Source organism: Volvox carteri, assembly GCF_000143455.1.
Source record: "Volvox carteri f. nagariensis unplaced genomic scaffold VOLCAscaffold_58, whole genome shotgun sequence".
NCBI lineage: Eukaryota > Viridiplantae > Chlorophyta > Chlorophyceae > Chlamydomonadales > Volvocaceae > Volvox > Volvox carteri.
The window spans coordinates 13,968-27,587 of NW_003307601.1; the positions used below are offsets into that span (position 1 = coordinate 13,968).

General features: G+C 51.3%; 2 protein-coding genes across 2 annotated transcripts in view; both read left to right on the top strand.

Moving 5' to 3' along the window:
- VOLCADRAFT_107090 (uncharacterized protein) overlaps positions 1 to 2,508 on the top strand; it is a gene marked incomplete at its 3' end in the record, with an annotated part of 16,319 nt that extends 13,811 nt beyond the window's left edge. The window contains exons 13-15 of the mRNA XM_002956103.1: positions 291 to 452; positions 892 to 1,119; positions 2,419 to 2,508. Of these exons, the coding sequence (XP_002956149.1) occupies positions 291 to 452; positions 892 to 1,119; positions 2,419 to 2,508 (480 nt within the window). The remainder of the gene's footprint in view (positions 1 to 290; positions 453 to 891; positions 1,120 to 2,418) is intronic.
- Positions 2,509 to 3,064: 556 nt separating this feature from the next.
- On the top strand, positions 3,065 to 8,784 carry VOLCADRAFT_107091 (uncharacterized protein; the record flags this gene model as incomplete). The annotated part of the gene is made up of 6 exons (XM_002956104.1): positions 3,065 to 3,283; positions 3,354 to 3,434; positions 6,370 to 6,788; positions 7,160 to 7,318; positions 8,356 to 8,460; positions 8,548 to 8,784. Exons 1-6 carry the CDS (start codon positions 3,070 to 3,072, stop codon positions 8,782 to 8,784), a joined length of 1,215 nt encoding a protein of 404 aa, XP_002956150.1. The 5' UTR covers positions 3,065 to 3,069.
- Between the last annotated feature and the right edge of the window lie 4,836 nt (positions 8,785 to 13,620).

A 13,620-nucleotide genomic window follows, 5' to 3' on the forward strand; every position in this document is an offset into this window, starting at 1 on the left:
GATCCGGCTCTTGGGCTGAGGGTTCACTAAGACAGAGGAAACCCGGAAACCCTGTACAGTCAGTCCCTACCCCTCCCTACCCCGGCAAGAGGTCCTATTAAAGAGGCCCTAATGAAAAGGCCCTATTTAAGAAATCGTGTGTGTTGGGGCGTCCTCACACACCCCTCATGCCCCCACACGCGCCACACCCGCCCCATTCCGGCTCACCCCTCCCATCACCACCCCTCCCCCATCACCACCCCTCCCCGCCCGAATGGTTCCCTGGACGTGTCCCGTGGTGTCTCTCGCAGGTGGCCAACCCCTCCACAACCATAGTCCTCGCCCGCGCCCCCTCCGTCTTTGACTCGGCGCTGGGGGGCAGCCTCGCCAGCAGCCTCGCCAGCAGCCTCAGGGGCGACCTGGCCGGGACGAGCACAACGGCGGCGGACCTCCAAGCCCAGGCATGTATGTGTGTCTGTGGCTACATAGCTGTTATAGCTGTGTATTAGGTGCCGTACCTTACGCACTAGCTCAAACGTTTTCGCTTGTGCAATTTTGGCTTCCGTTTAGCCAACTGCGGTTGAGTGTTTGGTTAGGCCAAGGGCCACGGAGATTGGGTTTTGGTTGGTGTACCAGCTGACTGGCCGGCTGGCTGACTGACCTGCTGCTGCTGCTCACCACCTAGTTCCGCTGCTTCCTGACTGTTTGGGTTCGCCTCCTCCTCCTCGTCCTCCTCCTTGGCGTTCTGGCCTCGATGATGGCCCCTGCTTATGATATACGATGTGTCCCAACCTCGCCCCCGACCTCCGCTGCAATAATGGCGGCCCAACCTGCGCCACCTCCAAACCTGCCGATGATGGCCCCTGATGGATGGATGGGCGGACGGACCTAATGGACGCACACTGCCCACAGGACCAGAACCAGCAAATCGACATTGCCAAGCTGGACCGCGCATACAACATCGCCGTGGCGGCGCTGGTGCTAGGCCTCGTTTTGTCGGTGCTGGCGCTGGCTCTAGTGCTGTACGTTGTTTCCTTGGTGCGCGGCGGCCGTGGTGGCGGCGGCGGCGGCGGTTGTCTCAGCCCAGGTGCTGCTGGTGCCAAGTACGAGTTGCAGCAGCTCGATGTGCCCATCAGTCACGTAGAGATGCGTGTACAGCCTTAAGAGTGCACGATTGGTGGGATGTGGCCTCAGCTGAGTGGGTGGACGGCTGCGTGAGGGGGCTTAGAGAGCTTAGTGAGAGAAACACGTAAGGGAGGGGGGAGGAAAGTCACGGGGCATACCGTGGTTGATGGCTGAACATGGCTGGGAGGGGGATGGTGGGATGGCTCTGGAAGGAATGAAGCATGGTGGGCATGGTGGGGTGGATGGAAGGGAAGGGGGGAAGAGGGGGGTTGCGCACTGTGTAGCCGAGATTTATTTTGTAGTGTGGTGGACAACGGTCAATGGTCATGTGCATACCCGGGTATTCCCTACTATTTCTGTTAATGCTAACTGTTAATGCTACTGCTTCTACTACTACAGCTGCTGCTGCTGCTGCTGCTAGTGCCAGCGCTTGCATGAGGGCGCCCGGGCGTATGGACAACTTTGGCTGGACTGCGGACATGATGCCATTTGGAGTGCAGCGCGTTTTTCCCTGTGTGACGGTGTGTTCATCGAGGCGTGGTTGTTTCATCGGCAGTGCACCTGCGCGGACTGTGCTATAGTTGACTGGCTGCAGCACACACCAGCCCTCCTGCGAAGCAAGGCTGTTTCGCTCGCTTCTTTTATCTAAGTTAAACCATGCTTTTGCAGGGCAGGTTGATGCGAAGGCAGGCGGGAGAGAGAGAGAGTCTACTTGCGCAGGCGTTTGTGTGTACACGCGTGTGTGTGTGCTTGAGTCATTGAGCATCCAGGAGCAACCAGGTTCACGAGGGTCAGTTAGAAGTTTCGCTCGCTTCTTTTATCTAAGTTAAACCATGCTTTTGCAGGGCAGGTTGATGCGAAGGCAGGCGGGAGAGAGAGAGAGTCTACTTGCGCAGGCGTTTGTGTGTACACGCGTGTGTGTGTGTGCTTGAGTCATTGAGCATCCAGGAGCAACCAGGTTCACGAGGGTCAGTTAGAAGTTTCGCTCGCTTCTTTTATCTAAGTTAAACCATGCTTTTGCAGGGCAGGTTGATGCGAAGGCAGGCGGGAGAGAGAGAGAGTCTACTTGCGCAGGCGTTTGTGTGTACACGCGTGTGTGTGTGTGCTTGAGTCATTGAGCATCCAGGAGCAACCAGGTTCACGAGGGTCAGTTAGAAGAAAGAATTCCAGAGTGACGAGGGGCACCAACAGCCTATCCAAGAGTCTGTAGTACGTCATGATTTATTAACCCAAGGTCATTCCTACTACAAGTAGGTCGGTGTTTCTCCTCCTGCCTGCTCACCAGCTTCCCTACCGTGATTCCGATTGACACAGCATGTCCTTGCTTTGCCACTGGGCGCATCCATGTTAAATCTCACTGTCCCAAAAAGCAACACCCCCACCGATCATGCGGGCTGCCCTACAGTGAGCAGAGCGCCTATACCTTTGGGACCGCATCCCCAAGGGCTCCTTCTCGTTTGTCAACCGTAGCAAGTTTCTGGTGTAAGAGATATAACGGCTGTTCTGTTGGAATTACGAGATACGCGCTGGGGAAAAAGGTGGTTGGTCCGCTCCAGGGAGGCTTCATGTCTCAGCGGGATGGCCCGGCAGGTTTGCTTTACAATAACTTAATTCATCTATGCGTAAAGAACTGTCATCACCTATCGTGGGAACTGTCCAGATTTGATAAGGTTCTTCTGTGAAATGATTCCTCGTCCGGTGTGGTTCACTATATCACGAGGAGCGAGCTGTATTGGCGCAGCATATGGCTCACAAGCCCGCTGCACTTCCCGGTTTCCTCTTCGATGCCGGAGATTAAGCCGAGCTCATGACGTTAATTTTTGCGCATCATCTCGATCGTCTGAGTCATCTGAGTCCGCTGGAGGGAAACAGATCCGACGTGTTGGATTCTCAAGCTTGACAACTTGGAAGGACTTCTGTGAGAAGATGGGCGTTTCCGAAGATTTCCCCATTGGTTTAAAAGGAATGACCAGCAGATTTCCTCCCCCGACTTCACAAAAGCTCGATGTCGCTTTTTTAACGTTCCTTATAAAGTTCCTCAGCAAGCCAATTGTTTTGTTTGATAATCTCGTTCTGCATCCAGCCGGTAGGGAGAGGCCCCTTTACCTCCTCATCTATTCTGTCCTGTCCCGACTGGCACTTCTAAATTTTGGCCAACGATCTCTGGTTATCTCCGAAGGTGTGGACCTGTTGATCGTCGCCTTGGATGCGCACTCCTGTGCTTTCAACATAGCTCAACCCATCCTCAGGTCCTGATGATCCATGGGTCCACCTAAACCAGGAAGCCCCAGAAGATGAGCAGCAGCAAGAGTCCAGAAATGTGGAGCATGGTGAGTGGCGCCTGCATACATGATGTGCACTGGCTAGGGTGTGTGTTGGAAACCAGTGCACAAGCATCGCAGCCCGATTAGGCAGAAGCTGCAGCAAATCCTGTCAGTTCTGACGGTATGCACTCCTGCAACTTACTCCAGCCTTGTACAGTCCAGTCATGGTAAGCTCTCGGCAAAACGGAAAACCTTGTTTTTTTTCATTTCATTCAAAAAACCTTCAGTTTATTTAAATATTTTGATTGGTCATTGTTATTCGTCTTGTAATTTCGTCTTGCATGCCTCTAGCTATCCTGACCCGGATTGTGCAGACCATATGTACCCAAGTAAAGTGAGCTCTCAGTTTTCTTGAATCTTTGTTATAATGGCAAATGGGTGCTATGAAGTTCTTGTCAGAGCTTGCAGAAGGAAGCAGCAGCTCAGAACCTGCAGCAGCTTTAATGTTAGGAACCCAAATCCTAGCACAGAATAGCAACTGATATTCCTGAAAAATTAGACCTGTTTGAGACCAGTTTTAACAAACAGTATATATGTTTGTTCACGTGACGAGAGCGCACGATTAGGCTGGCCAGGCGGCGTGGGGGCAGTTAGCCTGTTTAGGTTTCCCAGAGGCGGTGTGGCGCCTCCCGTGCGGCTCTTGCTTAGTTCGGTTCGCAGCCTTCTGCGCCGCTGTGTTGCCTAGCCAGGGGCTGGGGGAGCGTCCCGGTTGGTGTGAGGATGTAGAGCTGCGCACCCCCCCCCTTGCGCTGTGTTTCGGCCGGTCAGGGCCCCCGGTGCTCGTCCTTTCTCGGGGTGAGCCGCCCAAAGTGTAACACCCCATCAACAAAAGCTGCAACTGTTCTATTACTCATGGTTAATGGAATGCGGGCCCTCCACATCACCAGGCACAAGCCAAGAGCATGCTAAACCCTAAGCAGGAGGTGAACCTTTCGTGCTCATGCTCTAATCACAGGGTGTCCTGTTGTCAATCCTACACATAATCTCGGTGATAAAAGCTTTACAGGGAGTCTCCACGTGGAAGTCTGTTAACTATCTCCGCTAAAGTTGCCTAACAAAGTACTGTCTCCACTAGCAGCCCTGAAACCATATTTTTACCGTCATTTAGCGCCATTTCGCTCCTGCTTGAGCAAAATTTTTTTGAACATTAAAGAGAAATGAGGACGGCAGTTGTCCTGCAAATTGCCGCTGGGCTGTTGAATGCTTGCCATTAAGCATGGACGTCCGCAAGGCTAAACAGTCTGGGCAGCGGACTCAGCATTGGCTGCTGAATGGTTGCCATTAAGGCATTGTGTAATGAAGTAGGATAGTTCTGAGACGGTACAGGCGAGGGCGACTGGTTCTGTGACATTCTTGGTCAACGGCAACAGGGAACGAGCCGAAACTTGACCAGGTCTGCGGAAACTTTTCGTAATCGGGAGGCCCTTTGCGGAAAGGCTGCGGAAACTGCGGAAAGCTGCGAAAACTATAAAATGAATATGTAACGATGTTTTTTACCTCTTCTCAGTGTGGCGATAACATGGACAGTCTGAAACCAGCTTGTGGCAGTGCGGTTCTGTCCGGTGGGATCTAGAATCTGGTGGATTCCAATCGTGCTCGAAGGTAGAGCCATCTAAACGTATTACTGGGGGTGGCGGGGGCCAAGCGATCAACTATTGTGTGCCCACACCCTTGACGGTGTTCACCCTGCCCCCTTCAAGCAGCCCGCCTCTCTTTGAACCCTGAGACCCCAGGCCTGAGCAGCCCTATCGTATACCACCCCCATAGTGTTGTTGGCTGACGGATTGCTCTGGGATGCTCAGAAATTGCCACTCGTATGTTACATGGGTCTCTCTGTCCGTTGCGGAGCAGTGACATGTCTGCATGCCTCCTCCACATACCCGTCCGGCATGTCTGCACGCCTCACGGACAAGTCTATGCTGACTGTGCATTAATCCAGTAATCGTCCAAACAATATGAATTCAAAATAAAAAAATCAAAAGGAATAAAAAAGGCGAGAGGGCTAAAGTATCTAAAAATGGCACCGCACAACGATAACTGCAACGACGTGGCTCTGTTCAACTTCAACCACGTTTACGGACATTGTGGAATCAATTATCAAAAACCCTTCTTCTGAGCAGAAACACAGTCAATCTCTATGACTTCGGCAGCCCCCAGGTCGGGGCCAGTGGTTGTTGACATTTGACTTAATCTAATAACTCCATAGAGTAAAACGCAGTCTTTAAATGGCGAACGCATGCCTGGAATCTGTTTTTCAATTTCCGCCGTACAGCAAACGCGGAAATGCGGATTCTCTTTCCGCATTTGCGCCAATCTGGGCTTCGCTGCGGAAAGCGTGACGAAACCTATTTCCGCAGGTTTCCGTTTCCGCAGGTTTCCGTTTCGGCTCGTTCCCTGAACGGCAACGGCGAAAGTCGGCGAGCAGTCAAGGTAGTAGACGGAAAGCAAAGGAAAGACCGGGTGATATTATAATTTAAAAAGAAGTCACGAGATTTTCCGCGCTCAAAGTTAACAAATTTAACAATGCTTAAAGCTGGTCCGGGGCAGCCTATAAATTTTGCGGACTTATTGGACGTTTAATTAACAAGGACCTTGTCTCCACGTGGGCCCCCCGTTCTTCGCCATCCCTCCGCCTTCCGTCAAACCTTTTGCATTTCTATCATTTATTTATACAGAATATGTCATATTGCGAAACAGAACGTGCAAACCTGACGTCCAGGGTGAGAATTTTTAAAAGGGTCGCTAACAAACGTCCACGTGGAGACTCCCTGTTATTGTTGTTAACTGAATAACATGTTTTGATTCCTTCCTTTGTATGCACCCTATTACCCCTAGGGGCTAGGAAACCCTCTGGTTATTGGCATGTTTTATCTTGGAGTCCATAGTATGCTGCTAACAAGCGTATCATACATCATTTTAACCCTGGGATGTAATGCTGCAGGTCGTTCTGAGTTTGTTGTCCTCCGTGTACCCCCTCAAGTGAGGTTACCAGAGGGTTACAACCTGGTGGAAGCTCTTCAGAGAGGTGGCAAGGCAGTGATGTTGGTGAAAGTGAAGAGTGAGGTGACTTTCAAAAATGACATATGGCAGCCCCTTGCAACAGCTCTTGAGCTGGCAATCCAGAATGAGACAGATCCAGTGACGCTGCTGCTTACAGACGCTTCATCCTGGTATTTTGCTACTGTGCAGCTTGTCCAAAAGATTGATAATAAACGACCTCCCCTGCCCAAGGGCAACTCCCAGGCACATGGTTACCATTTCCAGGCATGTGGTCATGAGTTCTGCCTCTTCGATTGGGTGGAGTTCAAATGTAAACTCCTGTATATACCCTGGAGATCTACTTCATCAGATGTGCCTGAGGTAAGGCCTAACTTTGGAGGGTGGTTCTCTTGCAGATATGGGCCTTGGTGCATAGTGTGAGTGGCTAGATGTTGTGTCATCAGGACGTCTTCCCGTGGGCTTTTAGGAGGCACATTTTGTGAAGGCAGAAGCTGCATTTCATGGATGTGTCCTGACAAGTTTGGTACTAATTTGGTTGCATAGACATAAGAAGTACTTTGAAGTTTTACGGAGTTGGCTAGTCTATTAGTCGTACGTTACTGTGTACACTTGATGAATTCATGAAATGTTCACTGGAGTATACATCCAGCATCTTAGGAGGCCTTTTTAGCAGTCAGCTATTACACTTTTGCAGGTAGATAATGCTCCCTGTGAATCCCTTTGTCTTGCAGATGTTCGCTCACATGTACAATGTGCTTTACCCTGGCGAAGACATCACCCAGGTTGCAGATCGGGCAAAGCTAGGCAGAGAGACACTTCGAGCTCTTGCAGTCAAGTGGGCGAAGCCTGTAATCACAGACATGGTTACGAGTCAAAATGTGAAGGACCTGGTGCAGGAGCTGGAGGAAAGTATGCAGAGGGAGAAGGGAGGCGGATTAGGAGATTGAGGCCCTCAAAAGGCAGCTGTGAAGGCAGCAGCAGCAAGGCCTGTAATGGAGATGTGGTGTATGAAAGTCACCTTCTCACAAATACTCAGCTGCTGGACAAGGCACTGTTGCGCTTCCCCAATCTATGTGCATTTTCTTGTAGTTGGTGGGGCAACCCCATGCCAAGTTGAACATCTGGCTTGTTGCTCCGATCCCATTCAAATGGCCAAACTTGCAGACCTAGTCACTATAGATATATGTGTGTTTATGCATCTGTCTGGGTGATGAACAAGTGGCTGTTGTTGCTGTCATAAGATGTTATCAGCTGCTGTCTAGCCCTAAGGCAGTCCGGAGACATGTCGATACAAGCTTGATACATGTGCAGCCCCGAAAATGTGATAATTAGGCACGAGTATGTCCGCTTAGTGTGTCATGTGTTATGATTAGGTTAGTTAAAATGATTTCCAGGCTATATGAGCGTGGGGATGTGGTGTGTGTCCTGATGACCTACTCTCTAGCTATTGCCATTTGGCAATCCAGGTATTTGTACCACCCAAGGCTCAACAGCTACGGGACAGTTGTTGCTGTAGATGTGCAGCCCCGAAAGCACAATGGAAAGCATGGTTACAACTGGTGTATGCATATTAACTGTATTGGTGCTCCGATGTAAGGATGAAAACCCTAAAACCCTAAGGATGCTTGAATGTCATGCTCGTGGCCCAAAGGAAGGCCTATTGTTCCAGCACAAAGACGCATATGGTTTATAAACAAAAAAGAACGTAGGCAAGGTTACCAGAGGCAGGCACCGATCGACCAGGTCCGCCAATGCTGTGTGTCCATGCCACACTCTCCAAGGATCAGCTGAACTCATTTTAATCTTGTAACGTTTCCTGACCAAAATTACGACCGTCGAGGTTTCCATGCTATTGGCTAACATAACCGTTCATGTACGGACTTGGATATTATGGCTTCAACGACCTCTGCATCATACACATATCTAGATTACGAAAGAACAGGTGCAGCAGGCCTCGGAAGATGGGGCCGATGTCCAGCCGGGAATGGAAGCGGGTGGCCACCGTGAGGAGGATTTGGCGTCCATCAGGGAGGTGAGATGGAAGGGAGGGTCGGGGCGCCATGTATTTATGTGGGCCGTCAAAAAGCTGTCGTACTTCGGCCCTTCTTCCCACTGGCAGGTTTGGCTGATGATCGTGGCGGGTTTCATCTTTACGTACAGAAACAGCTGGCGTATGATGTGGGCCGTGTCCTTTTGTGTTGTCATCACCGTCGTGATACTGCCGGGTGTGATAGCGCTACTGCCAACCCGCAGGGCAGCATACCTAGATGGCGCTTTGGACCGGGTCGCAGATTACGTGAGCCACCGCAGCCGTAGCCGCCGTCGGTTGGCAGTAGCAGCGCTAGCAGCAGTGTGAGCAGTAGCAGGGCTAAGATGTATATGCATAACGACAGTGATAGCGGCAGCGGAGCCGAGGACTCTCCCGTGCCTAAAAAGGCACAGGAAATGGTGGGCGTGCAAATGGATAAATAGAGAGATAAATACAATGTATATGAAGGGCGGATATGTGGATGGGTTGGCGAATATAATAGATAAACGGGCGGTTGGATATGCCGGTTTAGTGAGGAGTAATCCGAAAAGACAGATGGTGGGCGGCATGTTATGGGAGACATGACGTCATCATGCATCTGACGAGGGAGTAGAAAGTAGTAGCAACGGTTACGGCAGCGGTTGTAGCAACGGCAGTAGCAGTAGAGTATGGAAGTTCCTTGACGGACCGCACTTGGTTTGAATTTTGTGGTACATTCGTGCCTGGGTTTAAATCCGCCTGCCGACTCCGCGGGTGTTTGAGGGGTGATGAAATGGGAGGTGGCCCCCCATCTTGCGGACAGTGTAGGACGTGATAATAAATAATAACTTGCGAGCTGACCAGGAACTAAGTTGAGGCGCCTTTGATCCGCTAGATTTGGTTGGATGCTGGTGGTGAGTTGCTGAACCCAACGAATACATTCTGAAGTCGGATGGGGTGAACGGATTAGGGTGCCCCTCTCGCAGGGGAGACCGGGGAACTGCCTCGCGAAAGGGGGCCGCTGGTGAAGTTTAACCACCCTGTAACAACATACGTGCATACAACTGCAGTTCTGGGACTACAGTTAGGGAAATATGTTTTGAACTGTTTGACGCGTTACGTCAGCATTATCGGATTGCTCGTACCAAAGCATATCATGAGAGAAGCAAGCTATCCAACGTCGCATCAGGTTTTTGTGGGAAGGGGGGAATTTACATGGGGGCCTCAAGGGGTATGTGCGTGTGTGTTTCATGTACGACAGTACGTGCGCGACTTTTGTATTATGTAAAAGCGCGCAAGGCATTGATTACGCATGAGATATTTATATATACTCAATTCTTTTGTACGGGTAAAGGATGAACACGTCATCGGTTTAGGGTTTGGGGGATGTGTGATAACCCCGGGAAAGTGGCCTTTCCGTACAGCGCGTGATAAGAAGTACGGAGGGTAAGTACGTACATACGTGGAGACGAGGGTCGTACGGTATTCAGACTCTTGTGCAGTGACCATGAAAGCTGCGGCCTGGGACGGTCGCAGCACGATGCCTTGGAGTCAGGCGTGGTTGTTTCATCGGCAGTGCACCTGCGCAGACTGTGCTACAGTTGACTGGCCGCAGGGTGCACCAGCCCTCCTGCGAAGCAAGGCTGTTTCGCTCGCTTCTTTTATCTAAGTTAAACTATGCTTTTGCGGGGCAGGTTGATGCGAAGGCAGGCGGGAGAGATAAGAGAGTCTACTTGTGCAGGCGTTTGTGTGTACACGCGTGTGTGTGTGTGTGTGTGTGCTCGAGTCATTGAGCATCCAGGAGCAACCAGGTTCACGAGGGTCAGTTGATGCTGCTGTACATCATGACGGCTGCCGTCCGGGTACGGCAAAACGAAGGGTGGAAAACGAGGCAGGGCGGGTCAGTTAGGAGCAAGAATTCCAGGGTGACGAGGGGCCTGGTGCATTAAAACCCTCGTCGAGCATCCAGGAGCAACCAGGTTCACGTGTTGCCGGATCCACCGCAAGGGGATATCTTCTGGTAGCGCCGCTGCAGTCCCCTTCTATTTGCACGCTCATGCATGCTCGTCCCCAGGAGGGAGTGCTGCTAGGTGGTGCTCAATAGCACGATGAACGCAGAGCCCGCCGAAGTGCCTCTCCATTGCTTTCTTCATGTTTTTGTCCACACATGCACGTGCACAGCTTTTGCGCACTTGGGAGTTGGGAGTGCACCAATCGTAATGCACCAAGAAGGCCGGATTGGTACTGCACGGTTGCTTCATATTCGACTTCAAGGTGGATCGTGCTCGTGGTCCTTTTTTCATTGTGCTTGATTGCGTTTGAGCCTGGAATGGAAACGCGTATCCATGACGAGGACGATCTTCCGTTCTCTGTGGACGACCTGTTATCAGGGTGGAAAGGTTTGGAGGCTATATATGGTACTATGGTAGTTGTGACATGGATGCCTGCCTTACGCACGTGTCCATAGCCTATGCATGTACATTGTAAGAGGGATCAGCTCCCCTGGCATCTCCCAACTGAGTACTCTTTGCCTGGTGTTACATACATCATGTGCTTGCAGTGTTTCATATACAGAATTGAGATGCCACAACGTACCTACCTACCTAGGTGGTTATGCGGCTTGTGAATCTTGGATGGCAACTAGTGGACAATTGCAGGCGTGGGTAGAACAAACGTCGCTAGCACAGTAGACCATTTGTAAGCACACTCGCCCCCATGGGGCAGCCCTCTCAGCCGCTATCCACTATAGCAGCATCGCAGCATTGCCTCCAATCATAGTGGGCATCCCTGTAAGCTTTCTCGTCCCAGGGAGAGCTCCCGCTCTCCATTGCAACCAAACCACAAATCCCGATTCACTCATCTCCTGTGTACAAACGCTCTGTGAAAAAATCAACAGCGCAGCCCAGTTTGTCCAGCCACTCCACCTTGGCCTGCCAATCAAGGATGGGTCTGACGAGGGTCCCGAATGTAACATCGCCGCGATTGAACTCTTTCACTGCTGTCAGACTGCCAGCCAACAGAGAGTAAGTTATACAGCCGCTGTTGTAGGGAGCGCAGGTTGAACCCGTAGGCTGTGGAAACGGGGGTGGCCAACTTAATGAGGTCGTTCACGTCCTCCCTAGGCGGCACGACACAGGCTCCAGCCGTCGCATCAGCTTTCAGGATAATACCCTTTACGGTGTCTTGGAAGCTTGACGGTGCTGTCGCAGCACTGCCGGGTCCGACCCCCTGGCGCGTGGGTCACATGCCATCCATGGGCGGTCCAGCACGCTCACACAACCACGGCACTTCGGAGCCCATTACTTTGTTAAGACCCCAGATACCTAGATAGATACTAGATTTCTGCCTGATGCGTGTACCAGAACCAACCACAGCGGGGGCTCCAGTGTCCTGACAACTCTTTCTCCGGGCAGCACCAGGACCTGACCTAACCTAGAGCTGCTACGAGCATCACGGCACACTGTCTTCCGATGCACTGCTTTACGGTGCATTATCGTGGTTGAGTCAATGAAAAGAGTCAACTAGTAACTGAAAGTTGCCTAGAATGGGAGATAACTTTCCAATGGATGCAGTCCACAACCCATCTTTGCCACACCACGACAAGTGACATACGTCGATCTTTGTGGGGATCGAACCCACATCAGCCCCCAGGGGCTGGATCAATTGTTTTCTATTATACAGTTTCATCTATTTTCCAAAAGGGTTCGCCGCCCGACACGTCGTCCGCCGCCATCAGTTCCGTCGTGGATCCACCTCCGCCGCATCCGCACCCGGGGGGCCCGCATGCGCTTTTGGCAACTGCCAAGACCCACAATAAAATTACCGTACACACATACCCAACTACATGCACACACAGGTATAATACAAAACAGATGCAAGCGCAAAGTTGCCCTCGTGCGCCATCCTCCGCACCTTCCTTCACGTTTTGCTCAGTCCAGCACACGCCGACAACACATCCCCGCAAAACATATGTACATATGATCCTCCGTGACATAATCTCCACACGTGATGTATAACAAATCCCACATGCATACCAAACGCTTTACCACATGCATACGAAAACTTGGTGTACACCCATTAACCACCACCGCGGGGGCGCCAGCGGGCAGCACCGTGACTGTGCCGTCGCAGCACTGCCGGCCGGTGGCTAGGAAGGCGCAGCGGCGTGACGGTGCATTCCCTCTACTAATGCGGTCATAACCAATATTGATCCTGAACATATGGACTTTTGGTGTCGTCGTAGCACTGCTGGCTGGCGGGTAGGACACGGCAGCGCCGTGACGCGAGCGCTAGACCACAAGTGAATGCCGATTCACAAGAAGCTTCTTGTTGCCGGCCAGCCATCAAGCCACAAACCTTGCAGCCGTACAAGTCACTTGATACGTTAGCCGAATGTCCCTTTATGCAGAACGGTGACGTTGGCCACAGCCCATATTGTTATAATCCTAAAGGTGGCCTCATGGGCTTCCCCTCAAAGTAAAATCGGATTTCTAGGGTTGAACCACTGAACTCAATTCAGGGAGTGAACAGCTAAGCAAGGATGCGAGGGCTGCTGTTCCTATTGCACTCGGATTAAAAGATTGCAACTGTTATGCATGCCCTTCTTGGGCATGTTCTTCACGAGTGTCATGCTCAACTCTTGATGACAGCTCCGATCTGTAAGGTGGTCCTTGCTAAACATGCAGACGAACATATCTTGCACGTATGTTATGTGAACGTATGTTATATGAAAGGAACTTAATAGAAAGATATCAACTTGGCGTGCAAGCGCGCTTGCCATGATAAGGCCCATGCTGCCATCTCAGCTATTACACACAAAAACTTCATAGCATTTTGCCCTGGTTTGTATGCTGGTGGTTCATTATATCACAGTTGGCTCTGAGGTTGACCTTCTGTTTAAGCAGCAGGTACAATATTTCATCCGTGAAATTTTTGCTATCCTTGTGTAGATCCGTCCCCATAATCATATTCAAAACGTATCCTTTGTTTTAACCGATACATTTCTGGACCGCTCCTTGGCAGCATGAAGCTTTGCACGGACGTCATAGGGCCGAATGCCCTGCCAGCCACCAGGAGGCAGAGTGCGAGGAAGCCATTTAGTGGAGCAAAGGTTGCTCTGCCCTGCTGCCACGCTAAATCCGCAAACCTGCAACGCCAGCAGCGACTAGTCTGCAATGCCGTCGC